Genomic DNA, 17,359 nt, shown 5'->3' on the forward strand with positions numbered 1-17,359 from the left:
CGGGGCCAGGGAGGAACTACGGGAGGGCTCTAGAGCGTGTCCGGGCCCGTCTGGCCCAGTCCCGATCGGCCAGACCCCAGCAGTAAGCTAACCTACCTCTCTGAGTGTCTGCCCCCTGGTGGTTACTGCGCATCATAGCAAGTGGTCAAAAGAACGGTTGGACACTTAGCATATTAGGCTTTTATTATATAGGATTTCCAATGTTTCATCTGTTTTTTAAAAATATTTTCTTATTTGAGAGAGGAAGGGAGAGGGGAAGAAAGAAACATCAATGATGAGAAAGAGAAAAAGGAAAAGAATAAAATAATAAAAATATGTGAAAAAAAATCAGTGATGAGTGAGAATCATTGATTGGCTGCCTCTTGCACACCTCACACTGGGGATCAAGCCCGAAACCTGGGCCTGTGCCCTGATGGGGAATCGAACCGGGGACCTCCTGGTTCATAGGTCAGCGTTCAGTCACAGAGCCACATCGGCAGGGTTATTTTTTCACCTAGTGAAGAATATCTGGATTGTGTGTTGATTTCCTAGAGGTGTCAAACAAAGTACCAAATTGTTCATGTGCTAGTGTATAACTATATATACACCGCTAGTGTATAAGGATATAGTGCTGTGATCAGTCATGCTGACAAAATATTGCTGTCTGAAAGGGTACCAATTCAGTCGTTTTTAAAAGGCAGTGAAGAGAGCGCCAGCCTTTCAAAAGAAAAATTAGTTTACAACTCTCTTAAACACGTTAAGCGCCATGTCCATCGCCGGTGACTTGTCACTATACTTTCCAGAAAGGAAGACAGAACAGGCTTGGCGCTTAACGCGTTCAGATGCGGCCTGCAAGCCCCGCCCCATACACCTGAGCGGCTCCGCCCACGCCCTGGCTTAGGTGAGGCTCCGTGGACCACATTTCCCAGCGGGCCCTGCAGGTCTCCGCGCCTGCGCACGGCTGCAGAGGCGGCTGGAGCAACTCCCGCGCTATCCAGCCGCCTGGTCGCTTCTCGCCTGGTGTCTGACCTGGGCATGGAGGGGGTCCCGGTGCTGACGAGGGCTAACGCGGCCGCTGCCAAGGCGGAGGGAGCCGCAGCCGTGCCGCCCCCACCGCCCATCTCCCCTCCTGCCCTCACCCCGGCGCCCGCAGCGGGTGAAGAGGATCCGCCGCCTTTGCCCGAGGAGGGGGCTCCGGGCTGCTCGGGCTCCCGGCCCCCGGAGCTGGAGCCGGAGCGCAGCCTGGGCCGCTTGAGGGGCCGCTTCGAGGACGAGGACGAGGAGTTGGAAGAGGATGAGGAGCTGGAGGAAGAAGAGGAGGAGGAGGAGGAAGAGATGAGCCACTTCTCGCTGCGGCTGGAGGGGTGCCGGCCGGAATCCGAGGATGAGGAAGAGGTATTTACAACCCAGGGGCCCGCGCCGCGGCCTCCCGCGAGCCCCCTGCTCGTCCCGGCCGAGCCCCCTGCTCGCCCCCTGCAGCCGTGGGCACTGGCGTCGACCTCCACCCGCCCTTGCCTTGCCCGCCTGGGCACGTGGCGCGGAGTGGCCTTTCCCGCCCCGATTCCTCGCGGAGTCATTTTGTGAGGTTCCCGCAGGTCACTTAGGCTCGGCGGGTCCGGCTTACTCGTTCTCTAATGATTGAAGCTACTGCGTGCCAAGCGGGTGTGCGCCCAGGATACCGCGCTCCTGCCACCCAGGAGCTCCCAGTCCGTGCAAACCCTTCGCCACCTAGCCAGTCTCTTAAGAATTTTTTGTTTTTTAATGTGGTAGCGCATACTTCTTCATGTTGGGTAATAGTGCACCTAGCCAATCAGAATTACTGTGTTAAACTCAAACCTCCGTATCTGGAAAGTTTGCCCATGTGTAAAGTAACTCATAAAGTAAAATGCCCCTCATCCGGCAAAACACGGTATATCCAAAGGAACGGGGTGTATTTGAAACATTGGTTTATATCGTGTTATTGTAACTTGCAGCCCTTTGAAGGGTTGGAGGTACCGTAACATGTTTTTATGTTGCAAAGTAAGTTACATATTGGTTGTAAGGAAATTGTGGGATGATGGTTTTAAAATTTAAGAAGGTAGGCCCTCGCCAGGTAACTCAGTTGGTTAGGGTGTCCTCGCGCTATGCCAAGGTTTCCGGTTAGAGTTCGGTCAGGGCACATACAAGAAGCAGTCAGTGAATGTATAAATAAGTGGAACAACAAATCTATGTTTCTCTCCTCTTGAAACCAATAAACAAAATAAAATTTGAGAAGGCAAGGACTTGTATTTTAAAACTATCTCCATTGCATTTGCAGCGCCTGATTAATCTCTCTGAGCTGACCCCATACATCTTGTGTTCCATCTGCAAAGGTTACTTAATAGATGCAACTACCATTACAGAATGTCTTCATACATGTAAGCATATTGTACACATTTCTGAATAATATATTCAAATTTTGAAATGTCTTGAAAGCATCCTAATGTAAACATTTTCTTTTTCAACAGTTTGTAAAAGCTGCATTGTAAGACATTTTTACTATAGCAACAGATGTCCAAAATGCAACATAGTAGTCCATCAGACACAACCGCTTTATAACATAAGGTAAGAGGAATATATAAGTTCAATTTATATTTTTAAGTATACTTTTTCTAAAAGCTTGAAGTTGTGTTTTGGGGAATATATTCTTGACCCATTGCAAAATTAGAAGAAAGGAAAATATCTATTCTTTAAAGAAACACATATATAGAGTACTTACTGTGTACCAGGCACTGTGATATCTGCTGGGGACTTAATTTTAAAAAAAAGGCAGCACGGGAATTTTTTTCCTGAAGATTTTAATTGCATCACTCAAGTTAATGAGGCCAGTTTAGGCTTGTCATTTTCAGTATATTTAGAATTCTACTTTCTAAAAGTGATACCTGAAAAAAACTGGCCTCTTTAGAATAGCCTGTCTGTCATAGGTCATTGTGGCTTATTAATCAGATTTTCAGTTCATGATCAGTTTCCTAAGGAAAGAAAAATACCAAACGTGGATTGCCTTAGTTTGTTCAGCAAATACTATTACGTTTTCACTACCTCCATAGACGAGTGCTTTGCAGATGATACACAGAAGTTCAAAATACAGTATCTGCCTTTAAGCTTACATTCTTATCAAGGGAATAAAAACAGCACACATGGAACAATTTAGCAAACTGTTGAAGAATCTTTGATTACTTATAATTATGATTACATATAATTCCTTGAGGTTCTCTTAGATGAGAGCCATGAGTGCGACTTAAAAGTAACTCACCTCTAAGAAAGGAGATACCCACTCCCAAGAGAAAACAGTACTTACAAAGCATCATTCACTCTGTACCAAAATACATTTTTCTGAATTCTGAGGTATTCTCCATCCTTTCCTTTTATTAGGTTGGACCGGCAGTTACAAGACATAGTGTACAAATTAGTGATCGATCTAGAGGAAAGTAAGTTTATTTTATTACATAGTTATGAATCCCAGAATCTCTACTGACTCTACTAGTTACATTTAAAGTGTAATTTAGTCTGTGTTTTATCATTTTTTTAGGAGAAAAAAAGCAAATGCATGATTTCTATAAAGAAAGAGGTCTAGAAGTACCTAAACCTGGTAAGTTTGGGTGTATACTATCATGTATTTATACATTGAAGAACACTTTAATGATAGCAGGTTATTTTATGATCAAAGAGAGAAACATTTTAAAGGTAATGATATGGTATAATCCAATTTAATTACTTATAAGAATTAAAAAGTACAGGCTCTGGAGCTGAATTGTCTGAGTTTAATCCTAACTCTACCGTGTTAGCTGTATGACTTTGGCAAATTACTTCAGTGTCTCAGTTTCCTCAATACAAAGCACTTAAAACAGTGCCTGGAACATAGTAACTGCTCAAACATTAGTTTGAATGATGATGGTAATGTCACAGTATGGAAGTGAGGTGGATTTGAGTTTAAGTCCGGGTTCTTCCACTTACTATGTGGATGACTTTAGGCAAATTGCCTAATCTCACTAAACGGTAATCTCTGTTTCTTTACAGTTAAAAAAAAAAGTAGCAATAGTATCCATGCCATGGAATTATAACAAGGATTAAATGAAATGATGTATATATAAAGTGCTGAGCATGAATGAGTCCTGAGCCCCCTGGCACATAGTGCTTGTTTAGGGTTATTTACAACTGTTGCTGTTACGATGAGTTCTCTCTCTCTGGTCCTGATAAACCAGCCGCCACATGTCCGCCTTCCATTGTGGATTGGTCCCCAGGCTTGCCTCTAATTTCACTGGCTATAGATTGAGTTCTTTATGATCTTGTAGTTAACATAGTTATAATACCTGTGCAATTACTTTTCAGAGATCTCAATTTATGAAATTTTTATTCTAACTCAGCTTTTTTGTTTGGCTATCAAATAGCTGTTCCACAGCCAGTCCCATCAAGCAAAGGAAGATCTAAAAAAGCCTTAGAATCAGTGTTTCGGATTCCACCTGAACTTGATATGTCTTTATTACTAGAATTCATTGGGTGAGTACCCTAAACCTTTCTACCTCTTAACCTTAAAATAAAAAATGTTTAAAGTCCCAACTGTTATGAAATCATCCTGAACTTAAGTAAAATCAAATTTTTCTGATTTCCTTTTAAAAATTATTTATGAAATATTTAAGACTTAGAAAAAGATCTAATACCCACTTGTATCTCCACCATCGGACTTAAGAAATAAACCATGCCCTAACGAGTTTGGCTCAGTGGATAGAGCGTCGGCCTGCAGACTGAATGGTCCCAAGTTTGATTCCGGTCAAGGGCATGTACCTTGGTTGCGGGCACATCCCCAGTAGGGGGTGTGCAGGAGGCAGCTGATCGATGTTTCTCTCTCATCGATGTTTCTAACTCTCTATCCCTCATCCTTCCTCTCTGTAAAACAATCAATAAAATATATTTTAAAAATAAAAATAAAAGAAATAAACCATGCTAAGATGGCAGAAGCTTCTTGGCTACCTGTTCCTGTTCACTCTACTTTCCCTTAGAGTTTGATAACCACACTCCTAAAAGTAATGCTTGTCATTCCCCTGCATTTTTTTATGTATTTGCCAGTGTATCTATTCCCAAGCAATATATAGAATTGTTTTTGCCCATTTAAAAACTTCAAATGGCCTGGATGGTGTGGCCCAGTGGTTGAGCGTCAACTCAATGCACTAGGACAGTGGTCAGCAAACTGCGGCTCGCGAGCCACATGCGAGAGGGCACTCTGCAAAGTTGCTGCTGTACAGGGTGTGGGAAGCAAACACAAGTGTGCAGAAAACCAGATTCGGAGTCAACAGTTCCCCAGCAACAACATAACCCACAGCTGAAGGTGGAATCACACAGCCCCACGAGGAATCGGGCTCCCTCCTCTCTGGTTTCAGGGTGTGCCACCCGAGAACCACCGCTGCCAAGTCACTGCAGCTCAGCAGCTCCTGTGTTAAGCGTCTGCCCCTTGGTGGTCAGCGCACGTTATAGCGACCAGTCGGACAATTGGACACTTAGCATATTAGCCTTTTATATATGTAGATATCCTAAAAAGTTAAGATTTCTAATAAATAACCATGACTTCCCCAAAGCTGTTGATGCACCATGCAAAGCTGCATTACTAGCCAGATCCAGTGCAAGGACATATAATAAGACAGTTTTGATATGTCCAAATCTAACAACTTTAGTAGTTCTGAAATTGGAAACTCCTATAAGATACTATTGCATGTTCCAACAGCTTTGCCAGAAAAGAAACACAGAGATAATGGAATGGGTTTTTCAATAAAGGGCAACAACAAAAATAAATAAATAAATAAAAAGAAAGGAAAGAAAAAAAGAATATCATTTTAACTTCTGGAAATATACGAAGTAGTATAGCCCCGCCAGTGTGGCTCAGGTTGAGTGTCAACCTATGAACTAGGCCAGTGATGGCAAACCTTTTGAGCTCGGCATGTCAGCATTTTGAAAAAACCCTAACTTAACTCTGGTGCCGTGTCACATATAGAAATTTTTTGATATTTGCAACCATAGTAAAACAAAGACTTATATTTTTGATATTTATTTTATATATTTAAATGCCATTTAACAAAGAAAAATCAACCAAAAAAATGAGTTTGCGTGTCACCTCTGACGCACGTGTCATAGGTTCGCCATCACTGAACTAGGCGGTCACAGTTCAATTCCTGGTCAAGGCACATGCCCAGGTTGTGGGCTTGATCCCCAGTGGGGGGCATCAAGGAGGCAGCTGATCAATGATTCTCTCTCATTTATGTTTCTGTCTCCCTTTCCCTTTCTCTCTGAAATCAATAAAAATATTTAAAAAACAAAACAAAAACATAGTAGTATAAAATACCACTGCCCTTTTTTACCACTAGGTGGCAGAAATGACAATTAACTACATTTGTTTCTATCCTACAGGGTTAGGTATCCATGCTTTTTAAAATTAAAGTGATGTTCTTTAAATGTTTATATTAATGTTATTTTTCTGTGTTAGGTGGTTAAACATATAGTTTAAAGTATTTTATTGATTAATTTTGCTTTCATTTTTCAGTGCTAATGAAGGCACAGGACATTTTAAGGTATTTTACTTTTATTTTTCATTTACTTTACAAGAGGACCCTGTAACAAGTTTAAGAATCAGATATGCAATCGTATGGTGATTGTCTTCAGTTGCAATAAAGAGTGTTTTATAATTAAAAGTTTTTGAAATATGAAGTACATTCAGTAATGCTCTCACAATAGGTTTATGAGAAAATAGTTATTAAGTAGGAAATTGTTATTAATTCAGACTGTAGTCTAAGGAAGAATAAGTGAGTAACTTTCAAAAGTCTAAAGATAAATGTTATCTTAATTTGGTGATAAAAAATGTTTCAAAGCATTTTTTACATAGTTGGCATTTAGAGTTAAGTATGAGCTTAAAATTTCATTTGCATGTAACATTTTTAGCTCAAGTTAACCTGCCCCAACTTGTAACTTGGCAAGCTTATTGTTTTTCTTTTAATCCTATATTTATAGTGGAGTTCTAGTTACAGATTTTGATATTTTAACTCAGTATTCTCTACTACCTAAAAAGATGTGTTTATATCTTATCTTTGAATTCAAATAAATATATCTGACTAGAATGATTCCTGGTTATTAAACTTTTCACCATGTAGATCTATAGCATGAAAATTATAAACCTATTTGTTCAATTTAAAAGCAGTAATTTAGTTTAGAAAAGTTTTTAAGCTTTTAATCATGCAAATATCTTAACATACTGAAAAGTAGGCAAAATAAAACTTTCATGAATGCATCACCTAGCTTTACCAATAAACTATGACCAATTTAATGTCATATACTTCCATCTACTTACCTTCCTTCTGGTATTATTCTGTAACAGATCCCTATCATTTTGCTACTTCATTTGTAAATATTTCTGTATTCTTAAAAAATATCTTTTTTTTAATGACCATGTATCATACCAAAAAAAGTTACAAAAATGCAGTATCATGAAACATAAAAATACAGTGTCAGAACTATTCTAGATTAAAGGAGATGACAGAAATATGACAATAAAGTGCAATATATGATCCTTCATTAGCAATAACTCTTAAATGCTTCCTATTCTGGGCACCCTCTCTGCTAGTGCCTGAAAAACACTGCCAGGAATTGTTACATACATCATATTACTTTCCTCGTGATAATTCTATGAGATAGAGCCATTATCCCTATTTACAAATGGGAACATGGAGGCGCAGAAAGGTTCAACAACTTACCCAAAGATTTATAGCTAGAAAATTACAGAACCAGGGTTTAAACCCAGGTAGTCAACCTGTCTTTGGAATACCTGCACTTAACGTCTGTACTATCTGCTACACTAAGGTAATAAGGGATAGCTCTATTGTCAGGGAAGGTCTCCAGAAACCAAACTACAGCCCTGGCTGGTGTGGCTCAGTTGGTTGGGACATCCGCCTGTGCAATGAGAGGTTGCCAGTTCAATTCCCTCTCTGGGCACATGCCCGGTTGTGGGCTCGATCCCCAGCAGGGGGCATGTAGGAGGCAGCTGATTGATGTTTCTCTTTCCCTCTTTCTTCCTCTCTGAAATCAACAAAACGATATCAAAAGAAAAGAAAGCTGAGCACTGTCATAGGGAAAAAAAAACATATGCCTCACCTGCCTAGATTCTCTTGGTAGCCATTCTGGGCACCCTCTCTGCTAGTGCCAGAAAAACACTGCTCAAGTTTTTTAGTTCAGATTACCTCGACTTTTCATTTGCATTAGATAGAATCCTTAAAATGTCCTCAAAGAGAGTGACTGGATAAGTATTAGTTTCTATGTCTTTCCATCTGTTACCTCAGACCAGATTCCAGCCATGTATGTCTAGATGTTAATCTTTTTATTTTCCACTTACAAAAGAAAGTTCTTTATTACAGAAAATTTCAAACATACAAAAGTAGACAGAATCTATAATAATAAAAGCATAATATGCTAATTAGACCGGACAACCTTCCGGATGAAGCTGGGGCTGCGAGGGCCGAGGCAGCCGCCGCAGCGGTGGGGGCCAAGCCCTTGCATGAATTTTCGTGCATTAGCCCTCTAGTAGTAAAATTAATACCCATGTACACATCACTCAAATCATTATAAACTTATGGCCAATCTCATTTCATCTATGCCTTCACCACTTCTCTTATTCTCATATATTTTGAAGCAAATCCCAGACTATATCTCAGTGTATAATTCAGTTTGTTTCTAAAAGATAAGAACTTTTGACAAACATAATAATGATACTAATATTTTAAAAATTAATAGTAATACCATAATCAAATATCCACATTCTATTTAAATTTCCTACATTGTCTCATTAAATTTGTTTTATAGATTAGTTTAAATCAGTATCCAAATAAGATTCATACCTTATACTAGTGATTGGTTGATATATCTCTTATTTATAACCCTTACATCTTTTTTTAGTCTAGCAGTTTCGCCTTCATCTTTTTTTTCCTTAGAATCTTTTTGTTGAAGACACCTGTTTTAGACATTTAATGTCACTCTGTCAATAAATTTCCCTTTACGTTTTATTGTTGATGAGGTAGTAAAATAAACCAGTAAACCTTTCTATTAAAAAATTGTTAATATACCTTTCAGAGGGGGAAAATTAAACAGAAAGTTGTTTTTTTCTTTGATAGATAAACTAACACAAATTTTGTAGTAATTTTCATAAATCTGTTGAATCATCTTTGCTATAAAATCTGCTTTAGGGTTTATACATTTATGTATACTTAATCTGAAAATATTTGTTTACTCATGCATTTATTTTTTGTAGCCATTGGAAAAGAAGTTTGTCCGAGTTTCAGGAGAAGCAACTATTGGGCATGTAGAAAAATTTCTCAGAAGAAAAATGGATCTTGATCCAGCTTGTCAGGTAGAGTACATTTGTGTAAAAGGACAGGTAAAGATGTGAGATTACCTTAGAATTGTCTCTAGGATTTCATGCAGTGGCTTTTGTCTTATGATATTGTAGATATTGTATATGCCAACTGATACTGGTACTCAGTGTTCCCATGCCAGCTTCAATCACATTTGACTTACTGTCTATTTCTCCCTGCCATTGATATCATATATAAGACACCTAGAAAAGTGAAATACCTATCTATTATAGACCCTATTCATTTTTTTCAGGATTGAGAGTATTTCCTATTCTAACTATATAATACTTGCTGTTGTAAAATGAAAACCTCAATCCTAATGTATTTTTTAACATAAAGTGTAATTATACTCATAGATCTAATGTGGGCCAGTGAAAATGCACATTTATGTAATTTTGCTGTTTCATTAGTCAAATTTAAAAGGGATTTTTGTTCATCATGTGTAAAATTTCACAGAATAATTTTTATTTAAAATGTCTATTTGCTCTTTAGTAAATTAATAGATATTTTAAAGCTGGCTCAAATTTTGCTGGTGTTTTTACTACCAATATCTATTCTACTAAATATATATTAAATATATTAAATCCAATGAAATGTGACTTCTCTTACCGAGCTTGACATAATGCTGGCTTATCTCATGCATCTGAAGTTTTTCCCGTTGTAGCCATAAAATATTTGAGGTTATTCTTAGTCTTTTGGTTAAAAATAGATAGCTATTTAGAGACTTCTGGACAAAGTATTGTGAACAATCCCATAACAGTCTATTGTTTCTAAAAGCATAAATCATAAGACTTGAATCTGATTTTATAGAATTAACATAGCATGCAAAAGCGCTTTTTCTAGGATATAGATTATATCCTCTGGCTAGATATTGATCAGAGCATAATTACCATTTATAAGTTTCACATTTGGTGTTTTAAGAAATTTAGTTGCCAGAGCTCTAAATTGGTTATATTGTGTAAAAGTGTGACTTTTTTCTTCATATCATAGAATTCAAGGCTTTTAGCATTTTGAAATAAAATGATAAAAAATTTGTTCAACCTTTAATTTTCTTTGTCAGCTCTTGGCTCTGTAGGTAATTTCTTTTCTATTCAGGTACTATACAACTGGTAACATTCATAAATTACCATTTCACCAAAATGTTAAAATAATGGAACAGAATTGTCAAATATGCAGACTTGTTAACTTATGTCTAAAATTATTAAACCTTGTAAATACAAAAGAAGTAAAAAGAGTTACTTCTATTTTAAGCAAAACATGGAGCTAGTTAACCATTAACGTAAAATTCTTGGTGTAGCCAGTCACTTGGCCTGCTATGCTGATCTTTCAACCAGTTCGTTCCAGGTAGGAAATGTTTGCAGACATCTGACCTTCATATATGGTTATTTACTAGCAGGAATGAATGGTTACTAGAGGACTGTTAAATGATGAACTACCTTTAAACTTATTTGTGGCAGATCAAAATAAAAAGAGAAGACAGTGCTGAAAGACAGATTGTGCACACATTGTATTTGTGTTAAAAAACCATAAAATTTTGCCAAAAAAAAAAGTATTATGAACTAAGAGGCAACAGGACATGGTAACTGATTGAATGTGAGAAGAAAAGAAAAGGAAATTTTGGAATCAGAGGTGATATTCTGGCTTAGAGGACAAGGAGAAATTTCATGCCATAAACCAAATAAGGATGTTAGGAGATGGAGCAAATTAAGATATATATAAAATTAGTAATAAGACTGTTGAGGAACTGATCCCATTTAAGGCAGTGGGAAGGGAGCACTCAATGAAAGAGAGAGAAGTTAAAAATTTGCTTTTCTATCTTAGCAAGTAAGTATACTGGAATTTTATTAAATTATACTATATAACTGTATAACAATATTCTTTCTAGAGTATTCTGTATAAAAGTAGATTTGTCTTAGAGCTGTGACATTACTAAAGGGCTAAGAAGACCTCATTAAGATTATTCCATCCATAAAAAAGGTCCCTTCATGTATACTTTACTGTTAGACTTTCCACTGTTGGGAAATGAGATATACCTTCTAAGAGAATTATTCAAATATATAAGGATTGCCCTTTTAAACATTAATACACTTAATAATTTTATATTGGAACTATTTAAAAATATACTTTTCTGCGCATTATGCTAAATACATCAAATGTGATTTAACTTGTTCTCAGAGATTCGAGGAAATCATGTTGATTACTGGCTGTCCTGTGCTGTTACCTGCTATGTCCTCTGATGCTCTTTTCATTATTTACTCTTATAAAAAATTTCTAACATCTTTCTTGAGAGTGTTTGATCCATTTAAAATAAAACAGCTAAGTGTAGTATGGAAATAATTATGTTGATTTTTCCTAATTTTTTCATATGGTTTTTTTTAAGCAGTAAAGCATCTAATACTTTCTCTGCCTGTAGGTAGATATCATTTGTGGTGATCACTTGTTGGAACGATATCAAACTCTAAGGGAAATTCGACGTGCTATAGGTGATGCAGCAATGCAGGTAGGTCTTAGACTTTATCATATTTAGTGTCTAACAGGCAAGTTATTTGATGAAAAGAAAAGTTCCGTGTTATCAATAAAATTCTAATAAATATTCTACAACTTTCTTAAAATTACCTGCACTATAAGTAATAAACTAAAATTTATTGAATGCTAACTGTTGGGCAATTTTTTAAATGGTTTATATGGATTAGCTCTTTTAATCCTCATAATTCTATGGCATAAGTATTCTTTTCTTCCTATTTTATTTTTTTATTAAAATATAGTTAATATATGCCCTGACCGGTTTGGCTCAGTGCATAGAGCGTCGGCCTGCGGACTCAAGGGTGCCGGGTTCGATTCCAGTCAAGGGCGTGTACCTTGGTTGCGGGCACATCCCCAGTGGGGAGTGTGCAGGAGGCAGCTGATCGATGTTTCTAACTCCCTATCCCTCTCCCTTCCTCTCTGTAAAAAAAATCAATAAAAATATATTTTAAAAAAAATAAATAAAATATAATTAATAGCCGAAACCGGTTTGGCTCAGTGGATAGAGCGTCAGCCTGCAGACTGAAAGGTCCCAGGTTTGATTCCGGTCAAGGGCATGTGCCTGGGTTGTGGGCACATCCCCAGTAGGAGATGTGCAGGAGGCAGCTGATCAATGTTTCTCTCTCATCGATGTTTCTAACTCCCTATCCCTCTCCCTTCCTCTCTGTAAAAAAAATCAATAAAAATATATTTTTAAAAAATAAATAAAATATAATTAATATTTAATATAAATTATTTTCATTAAATAGAAGGAAGCCAAGTTACAGAAAGGATATGTAGTAACTTGCTCACAGTAAGTGAGTGAGCCATGGCTCAAAATGCAGGCAGTTTGATTCTAGTGGCCTTTGCTCTTTTTTCTCTGTCTTCATACTACAATAGAACTTTGAAGACCACTGGGCAAATATTTCTGCAAGGACATTTTTGTATAATGTGAAATCTCCAAGTGATCGCTGGCCAGGCCTGGGGACCCTACCCGTGCATGAATTTCACGCACTGGGCCTCTAGTAAATAATATTTATATATTAATATACATTTATATGGAATTTAAGTATAATGGACATATAGATATAAATTTGAATTATAACTATCTGATAAAATGTGATTTTATAATGTATTGAAGTTTTGTGGTTTTGAAATAGCTTGTAAGCTGTATTTTCAGTTTTGTATCTCTACATATCAATATATTATTTTGCAAATGTTTTTCTTTCTGAAATGTAATTATGCAAAAATTTTTTATCTAAAATGTAATTTGTATTCATGTAAAAATGTTAATAGAATCTTTCTATTTGTGTTATAATACAAATTCATTTACTTTGATTAGGCTAATTGGTCTAGAGCAGATCTGATGCTCCATGGGCCAAACATGGTATGGAATTATGCTTTATTTGACTTATTTTGTGTTCTAAATTATTTGAATTTAAATCCCTTTAACTAGGCATGTGTTCTCTGATTTACTGCTGATCTCAACATTCCTTATTGACTTACATGCTTAACTTACATGTTCATTTGTTACTTTCCTGGCCCTTGTGGGCATTTGAATTTGTGAGTCTTTTTCTAGAATTTTGGTGAGTTTTCATTAGAGTCGCCAGGAACAGAAACCAGATTGCAATGAGTTGAGCGGTGAATGAGAAATAAGGAAGTAGAGCCATGGAAAAGCTTAGCAAAGAAGAAAAAGAGTAATAGCTAGAGCAGGATTGGAAATGCAAGGCATGCATTCCGTCACTCCTCTTTGTTGCTCAAAGTAGGCCAATTGCTTGTGGCACACTTTCCCAATGAGTCTTTCTTTTTTTTTTTTTTTTTTTTAAGCTAGTTTCATAATAGATTAGGAAATAGTACCTTAAAAAGTTGGATTGCTTGCTGGATGCAGCCTTGGTAAGAACACAAAGAATTAGGACCTGATAATACGATAGGAGATAGACCAAAAAAAGCAGATAAAAAGACTCAGAAGTACAGTATCTGGAGTCATTTAGTATAGGGTTAAGTTTTCCAACACCCCCTGAGTGAGGACATCGCTGTGTTACAACACAGTATAATTACTGTTCATAATGAAGACTCTAGATATCAAAAGTTAAATTGTACTGAACGGTTTTTAAGGAAGAAGTAAACTACATGATATATTTAATGGATAAGAGTTCCAAAGTTTTCCCACTTATACTATTAGTGAGCTGCATTTATGTGGAAATGAATATTTAGCAGATCCATGATGCTTGCTAATAACTGAGTCTTTTTTTAGGGAAGCCCAATGCCTGGATGGTCTGTTTAGTCTGTGTAGAAGGAAAGGCATATTTCTTTTCGTTCTTTTTGGAGGACTGTTTAGCCATAAACAACTTGGGCTAACTATGGATACCTGGTAGTTTCAGAATTGTCTCCTGAGAGTTATTAAAAGGCATATTGACAGGGAATGTAGGTGATGAGGTGAGTGAATAAACAAGTTTATTTATCTTGGACCCTTTATACTCTTTAAAGAATTTCACATTAGTGTTGGGTTATGAAAAACAAACCATTTTTGATTTGATTATTTACATAACTATTTCAAATAACTGCAAAACACTTTTATTTCTTTTCAGGATGGTCTTCTGGTCCTTCATTATGGTCTTGTGGTTTCTCCTCTGAAAATTACTTGAAGATTCTAAGAGTATCAGGAGGGAGGAGAGAAACAAAATAAGGTGGCTTCTGCAGGCTTGCATCTCACCAAAGATTTTTATGAAACGTTATTGCTGCCATTTTGTGCTAAGACATAACATCTGTTTTCAGCACCAAGCATCATAATATTTATAAGTACAACTTGGAATGCTAGAATGTATCTGTTTTACTAGCAACTATATAGAAAAAGCATCCATAGCTCAGGGGGAAATTTTCAAAGTACTGAATTTTTAAATTTCTTGTGATTTCAAATACTTCAATAATGATTTTGCTTCCTAATCTTTTATGTAAATCAGTTACTACTTCCTTCATTGAGCTATATCCTTTTTAAGTTGATGGTTTGGATTCGGCTCTCTGGGATGGTATCAATAGGGCAGGAAGGAAGTATGCTTTTGAAATGAAGATTCAAAGCCAGTCTTTGTTAAACTATACAGACTGTACCCCTAAAACAAAGACCAAAACTATAAACTATCGGTCACTTTTGTGTGTTGCCATCGTATTTTGAACTTGTTTTTTTTTTTTTTTTTTCCTTTTCTTTTTTTACCAGCAACACTACTAAAGAGTTGTTATTCACTTCTAAACGGGATAAATTACCGTTATTCCATGTGAGGAGACTATCTCCTGAATGGCTTATGGCCCATACCATAAGCCTTCAGTATAATAAAAACTTCTTTAACATATCTTGCAACAAGGCGTGCCTCTTTGCAACAGATTTTTATTTCTAGAAAGTTAATTTGATTAACATTCATTTCATTTGAGTACATAGTATGATAAACAATACCTTGTAATGGCACTGCTTATGAAAGTAATAAAGATTTTGAGAAGTTTACAGAATACTTACTCATTTTTTCCTCAGCAAGTCAGTTTAATGTTCATTTTTCCATTACTTTGTCACTGGGACAAAGAATACGGGTGTTTGAGACCTCACTCACTTGTATATAGATTTCAGTTTTAAACATTATTTTGCCTAAGATTAGCATTTTGATAGCTTCCTAAAATAAATATTTTGTAGACCCTGTTTCACTACAAAATTTGCAATTCTGCATAGAAACAATTACAATTGGGTAAAAATTGGCAATTGTTTTATACAAAATTTGTTAATTGTGTATAAGTTTCTTCTAACATTTAATAAAAAGTTTAAATAAAAATTTATTTTAACCTATTTTGAAATGTTTGTGCTTATTGTGGATTAGAAAAACAACAACAACCAAAACTGTTTAAGAGATGAGGTATTGAATCAAAGTTGAGTTTTGCTGTCAAATAGATATTTTATAAATTTCGTTACCTTAACTAATTATATTAGATGCTGTTATTTGACAATGGGCAGAATAGCAACTATGGAATTCATTGCCCCTTAAATATTTTTTGCACAAATTACTTAATATTTTTACTCTTGTCCCATGTTAACATATGTGTGTCAGGGATTCCCCAAGACGATGCTCAGGTTCAGTGGTTCACTAGAAGGACTCATGGAGCCCAGAAAAGCTATTATTTTCATATTTATAGTCTATTAGAGTGAAGGATACAGATTAAAATCAGCAAATGGAAAAGTCACATAGGGCAGAGTCTAGGAGAAACCAGGCACAAACTTCAGTTGTCCTTTCCCCGTGAAGACGCAGGGACAGTTTAATTCTCCCAGCAGTGGTATGTGGCATATACAAAGTGTTGCCAACCAAGGAAGTTCACCTGAGCCTGAGTGTTCAGGGTTTTTTGTTGTCATTTAATGTATTTTTATTGATTTCAGAGAGGGAAAGAGAGATAGAAACTTCAATGATGAGAGAGAATCATTGATCGACTGCCTCCTGCACACCCCACACTGGGGATCAAGCCTGCAACCCACACATGTGCCCTGACTGGGAATTGAACCGTGACCTCCTGGGTCATAGGTCGACGCTCAACCACTGAGCCAGGCTGTGTCCAGGGTTTTTACTGGGAGTCCGTCACATGGGCATGCAGTGCCCATGTGATTGATTCAGCCATTGAGACCCAGCACTTGCCCAGTGGTCAAACTGATAAAGCATGTCCTGGGGCCCCAGGTATAAGAAAACAGGCATTTATCATAAATCATATTGTTAGCATAAACTTTTTGTGTGGCCCAAGGTCTTAGGCATACAAAAGACAGGATATTCCAAGGGCTCAGAACTTATAAATTACATTAACATGGAAAAATACTTATTTTTAAGTAAAATATTAAATGTAATTCTTTGATAAACATTTCTGCAATGAACAAGTCAAAAGAATTTATCACTTGTTAGACATTGTGTGGACAAGATTAAAATTAAAGCAGAATTCCTTCAAGGAACTCAGGCTTGGGTTATTGCACATCTCTCAGAATCTTTTTAAATAATAGATTTTTATTGATTTCAGAGAGCTTCGAAGGGAGAGAGAGAGAAACATTAATGATGAGAATCATTGATCGGTTGCCTCCTGTACACCCCACACTGGGGATCAAGTTTGCAACCCGGGCATGTGTCCTGACCAGGAATCGAACTATGACCTCCTGGGTCATAGATAGACGCTCAACCACTGAGCCATGCCAGCCAGGCACATCTCTCAGAATCTTTTTGAAGAAATATATTTTATTGATTTCTACAGAGAGGAAGGGAGAGGGATAGAGAGTTAGAAACATCGATGAAAGAGAAACATCGATCAGCTGCCTCCTGCACACTCCCCACTGGGCATGTGACCGCAACCCAGGTACATGCCCCTGACCAGAATCGAACCTGGGACCCTTGACTCCGCAGGCCGACACTCTATCCACTGAGCCAAACCAGTTAGGGCTATCTCAGAATCCTAATAAAAGGCAGATACTA

General features: G+C 37.1%; 1 protein-coding gene across 3 annotated transcripts; it reads left to right on the top strand.

Moving 5' to 3' along the window:
- The first annotated feature begins 928 nt into the window (after window positions 1-928).
- Window positions 929-15,709, top strand: PCGF6 (polycomb group ring finger 6). 3 transcript variants are annotated; one of them, XM_036336102.1, is made up of 11 exons: window positions 929-1,374; window positions 2,276-2,375; window positions 2,466-2,562; window positions 3,370-3,425; window positions 3,527-3,586; window positions 4,386-4,494; window positions 6,527-6,554; window positions 9,278-9,376; window positions 11,794-11,880; window positions 13,225-13,269; window positions 14,471-15,709. In XM_036336102.1, the coding sequence occupies exons 1-11, from the start codon at window positions 1,015-1,017 to the stop codon at window positions 14,525-14,527; spliced, it is 1,098 nt and encodes a 365-aa protein (XP_036191995.1). In that variant the 5' UTR covers window positions 929-1,014; the 3' UTR covers window positions 14,528-15,709. The 3 variants fall into 3 exon arrangements, with proteins under 3 accessions (XP_036191995.1, XP_036191996.1, XP_036191997.1); XM_036336103.1 differs by lacking the exon at window positions 13,225-13,269 and having other exon boundaries at window positions 930-1,374; XM_036336104.1 differs by lacking the exons at window positions 6,527-6,554; window positions 9,278-9,376; window positions 11,794-11,880; window positions 13,225-13,269; window positions 14,471-15,709 and adding an exon at window positions 4,685-4,820 and having other exon boundaries at window positions 930-1,374.
- The last annotated feature ends 1,650 nt before the right edge of the window (window positions 15,710-17,359 follow it).

Source organism: Myotis myotis, unplaced genomic scaffold, assembly GCF_014108235.1.
Source record: "Myotis myotis isolate mMyoMyo1 unplaced genomic scaffold, mMyoMyo1.p scaffold_m19_p_15, whole genome shotgun sequence".
Taxonomy (NCBI): Eukaryota; Metazoa; Chordata; class Mammalia; order Chiroptera; family Vespertilionidae; genus Myotis; species Myotis myotis.

Bases quoted from the DNA above. Each gene is read 5' to 3' on its own strand.
- PCGF6 (XM_036336102.1), top strand. From the start codon at position 1,015: ATGGAGGGGGTCCCGGTGCTGACGAGGGCTAACGCGGCCGCTGCCAAG. The intron at 2,376-2,465 runs GTAAGCATATTG...CTTTTTCAACAG, and splicing joins TACAGAATGTCTTCATACAT to TTTGTAAAAGCTGCATTGTA. The intron at 11,881-13,224 runs GTAGGTCTTAGA...TACTTTGATTAG, and splicing joins TAGGTGATGCAGCAATGCAG to GCTAATTGGTCTAGAGCAGA.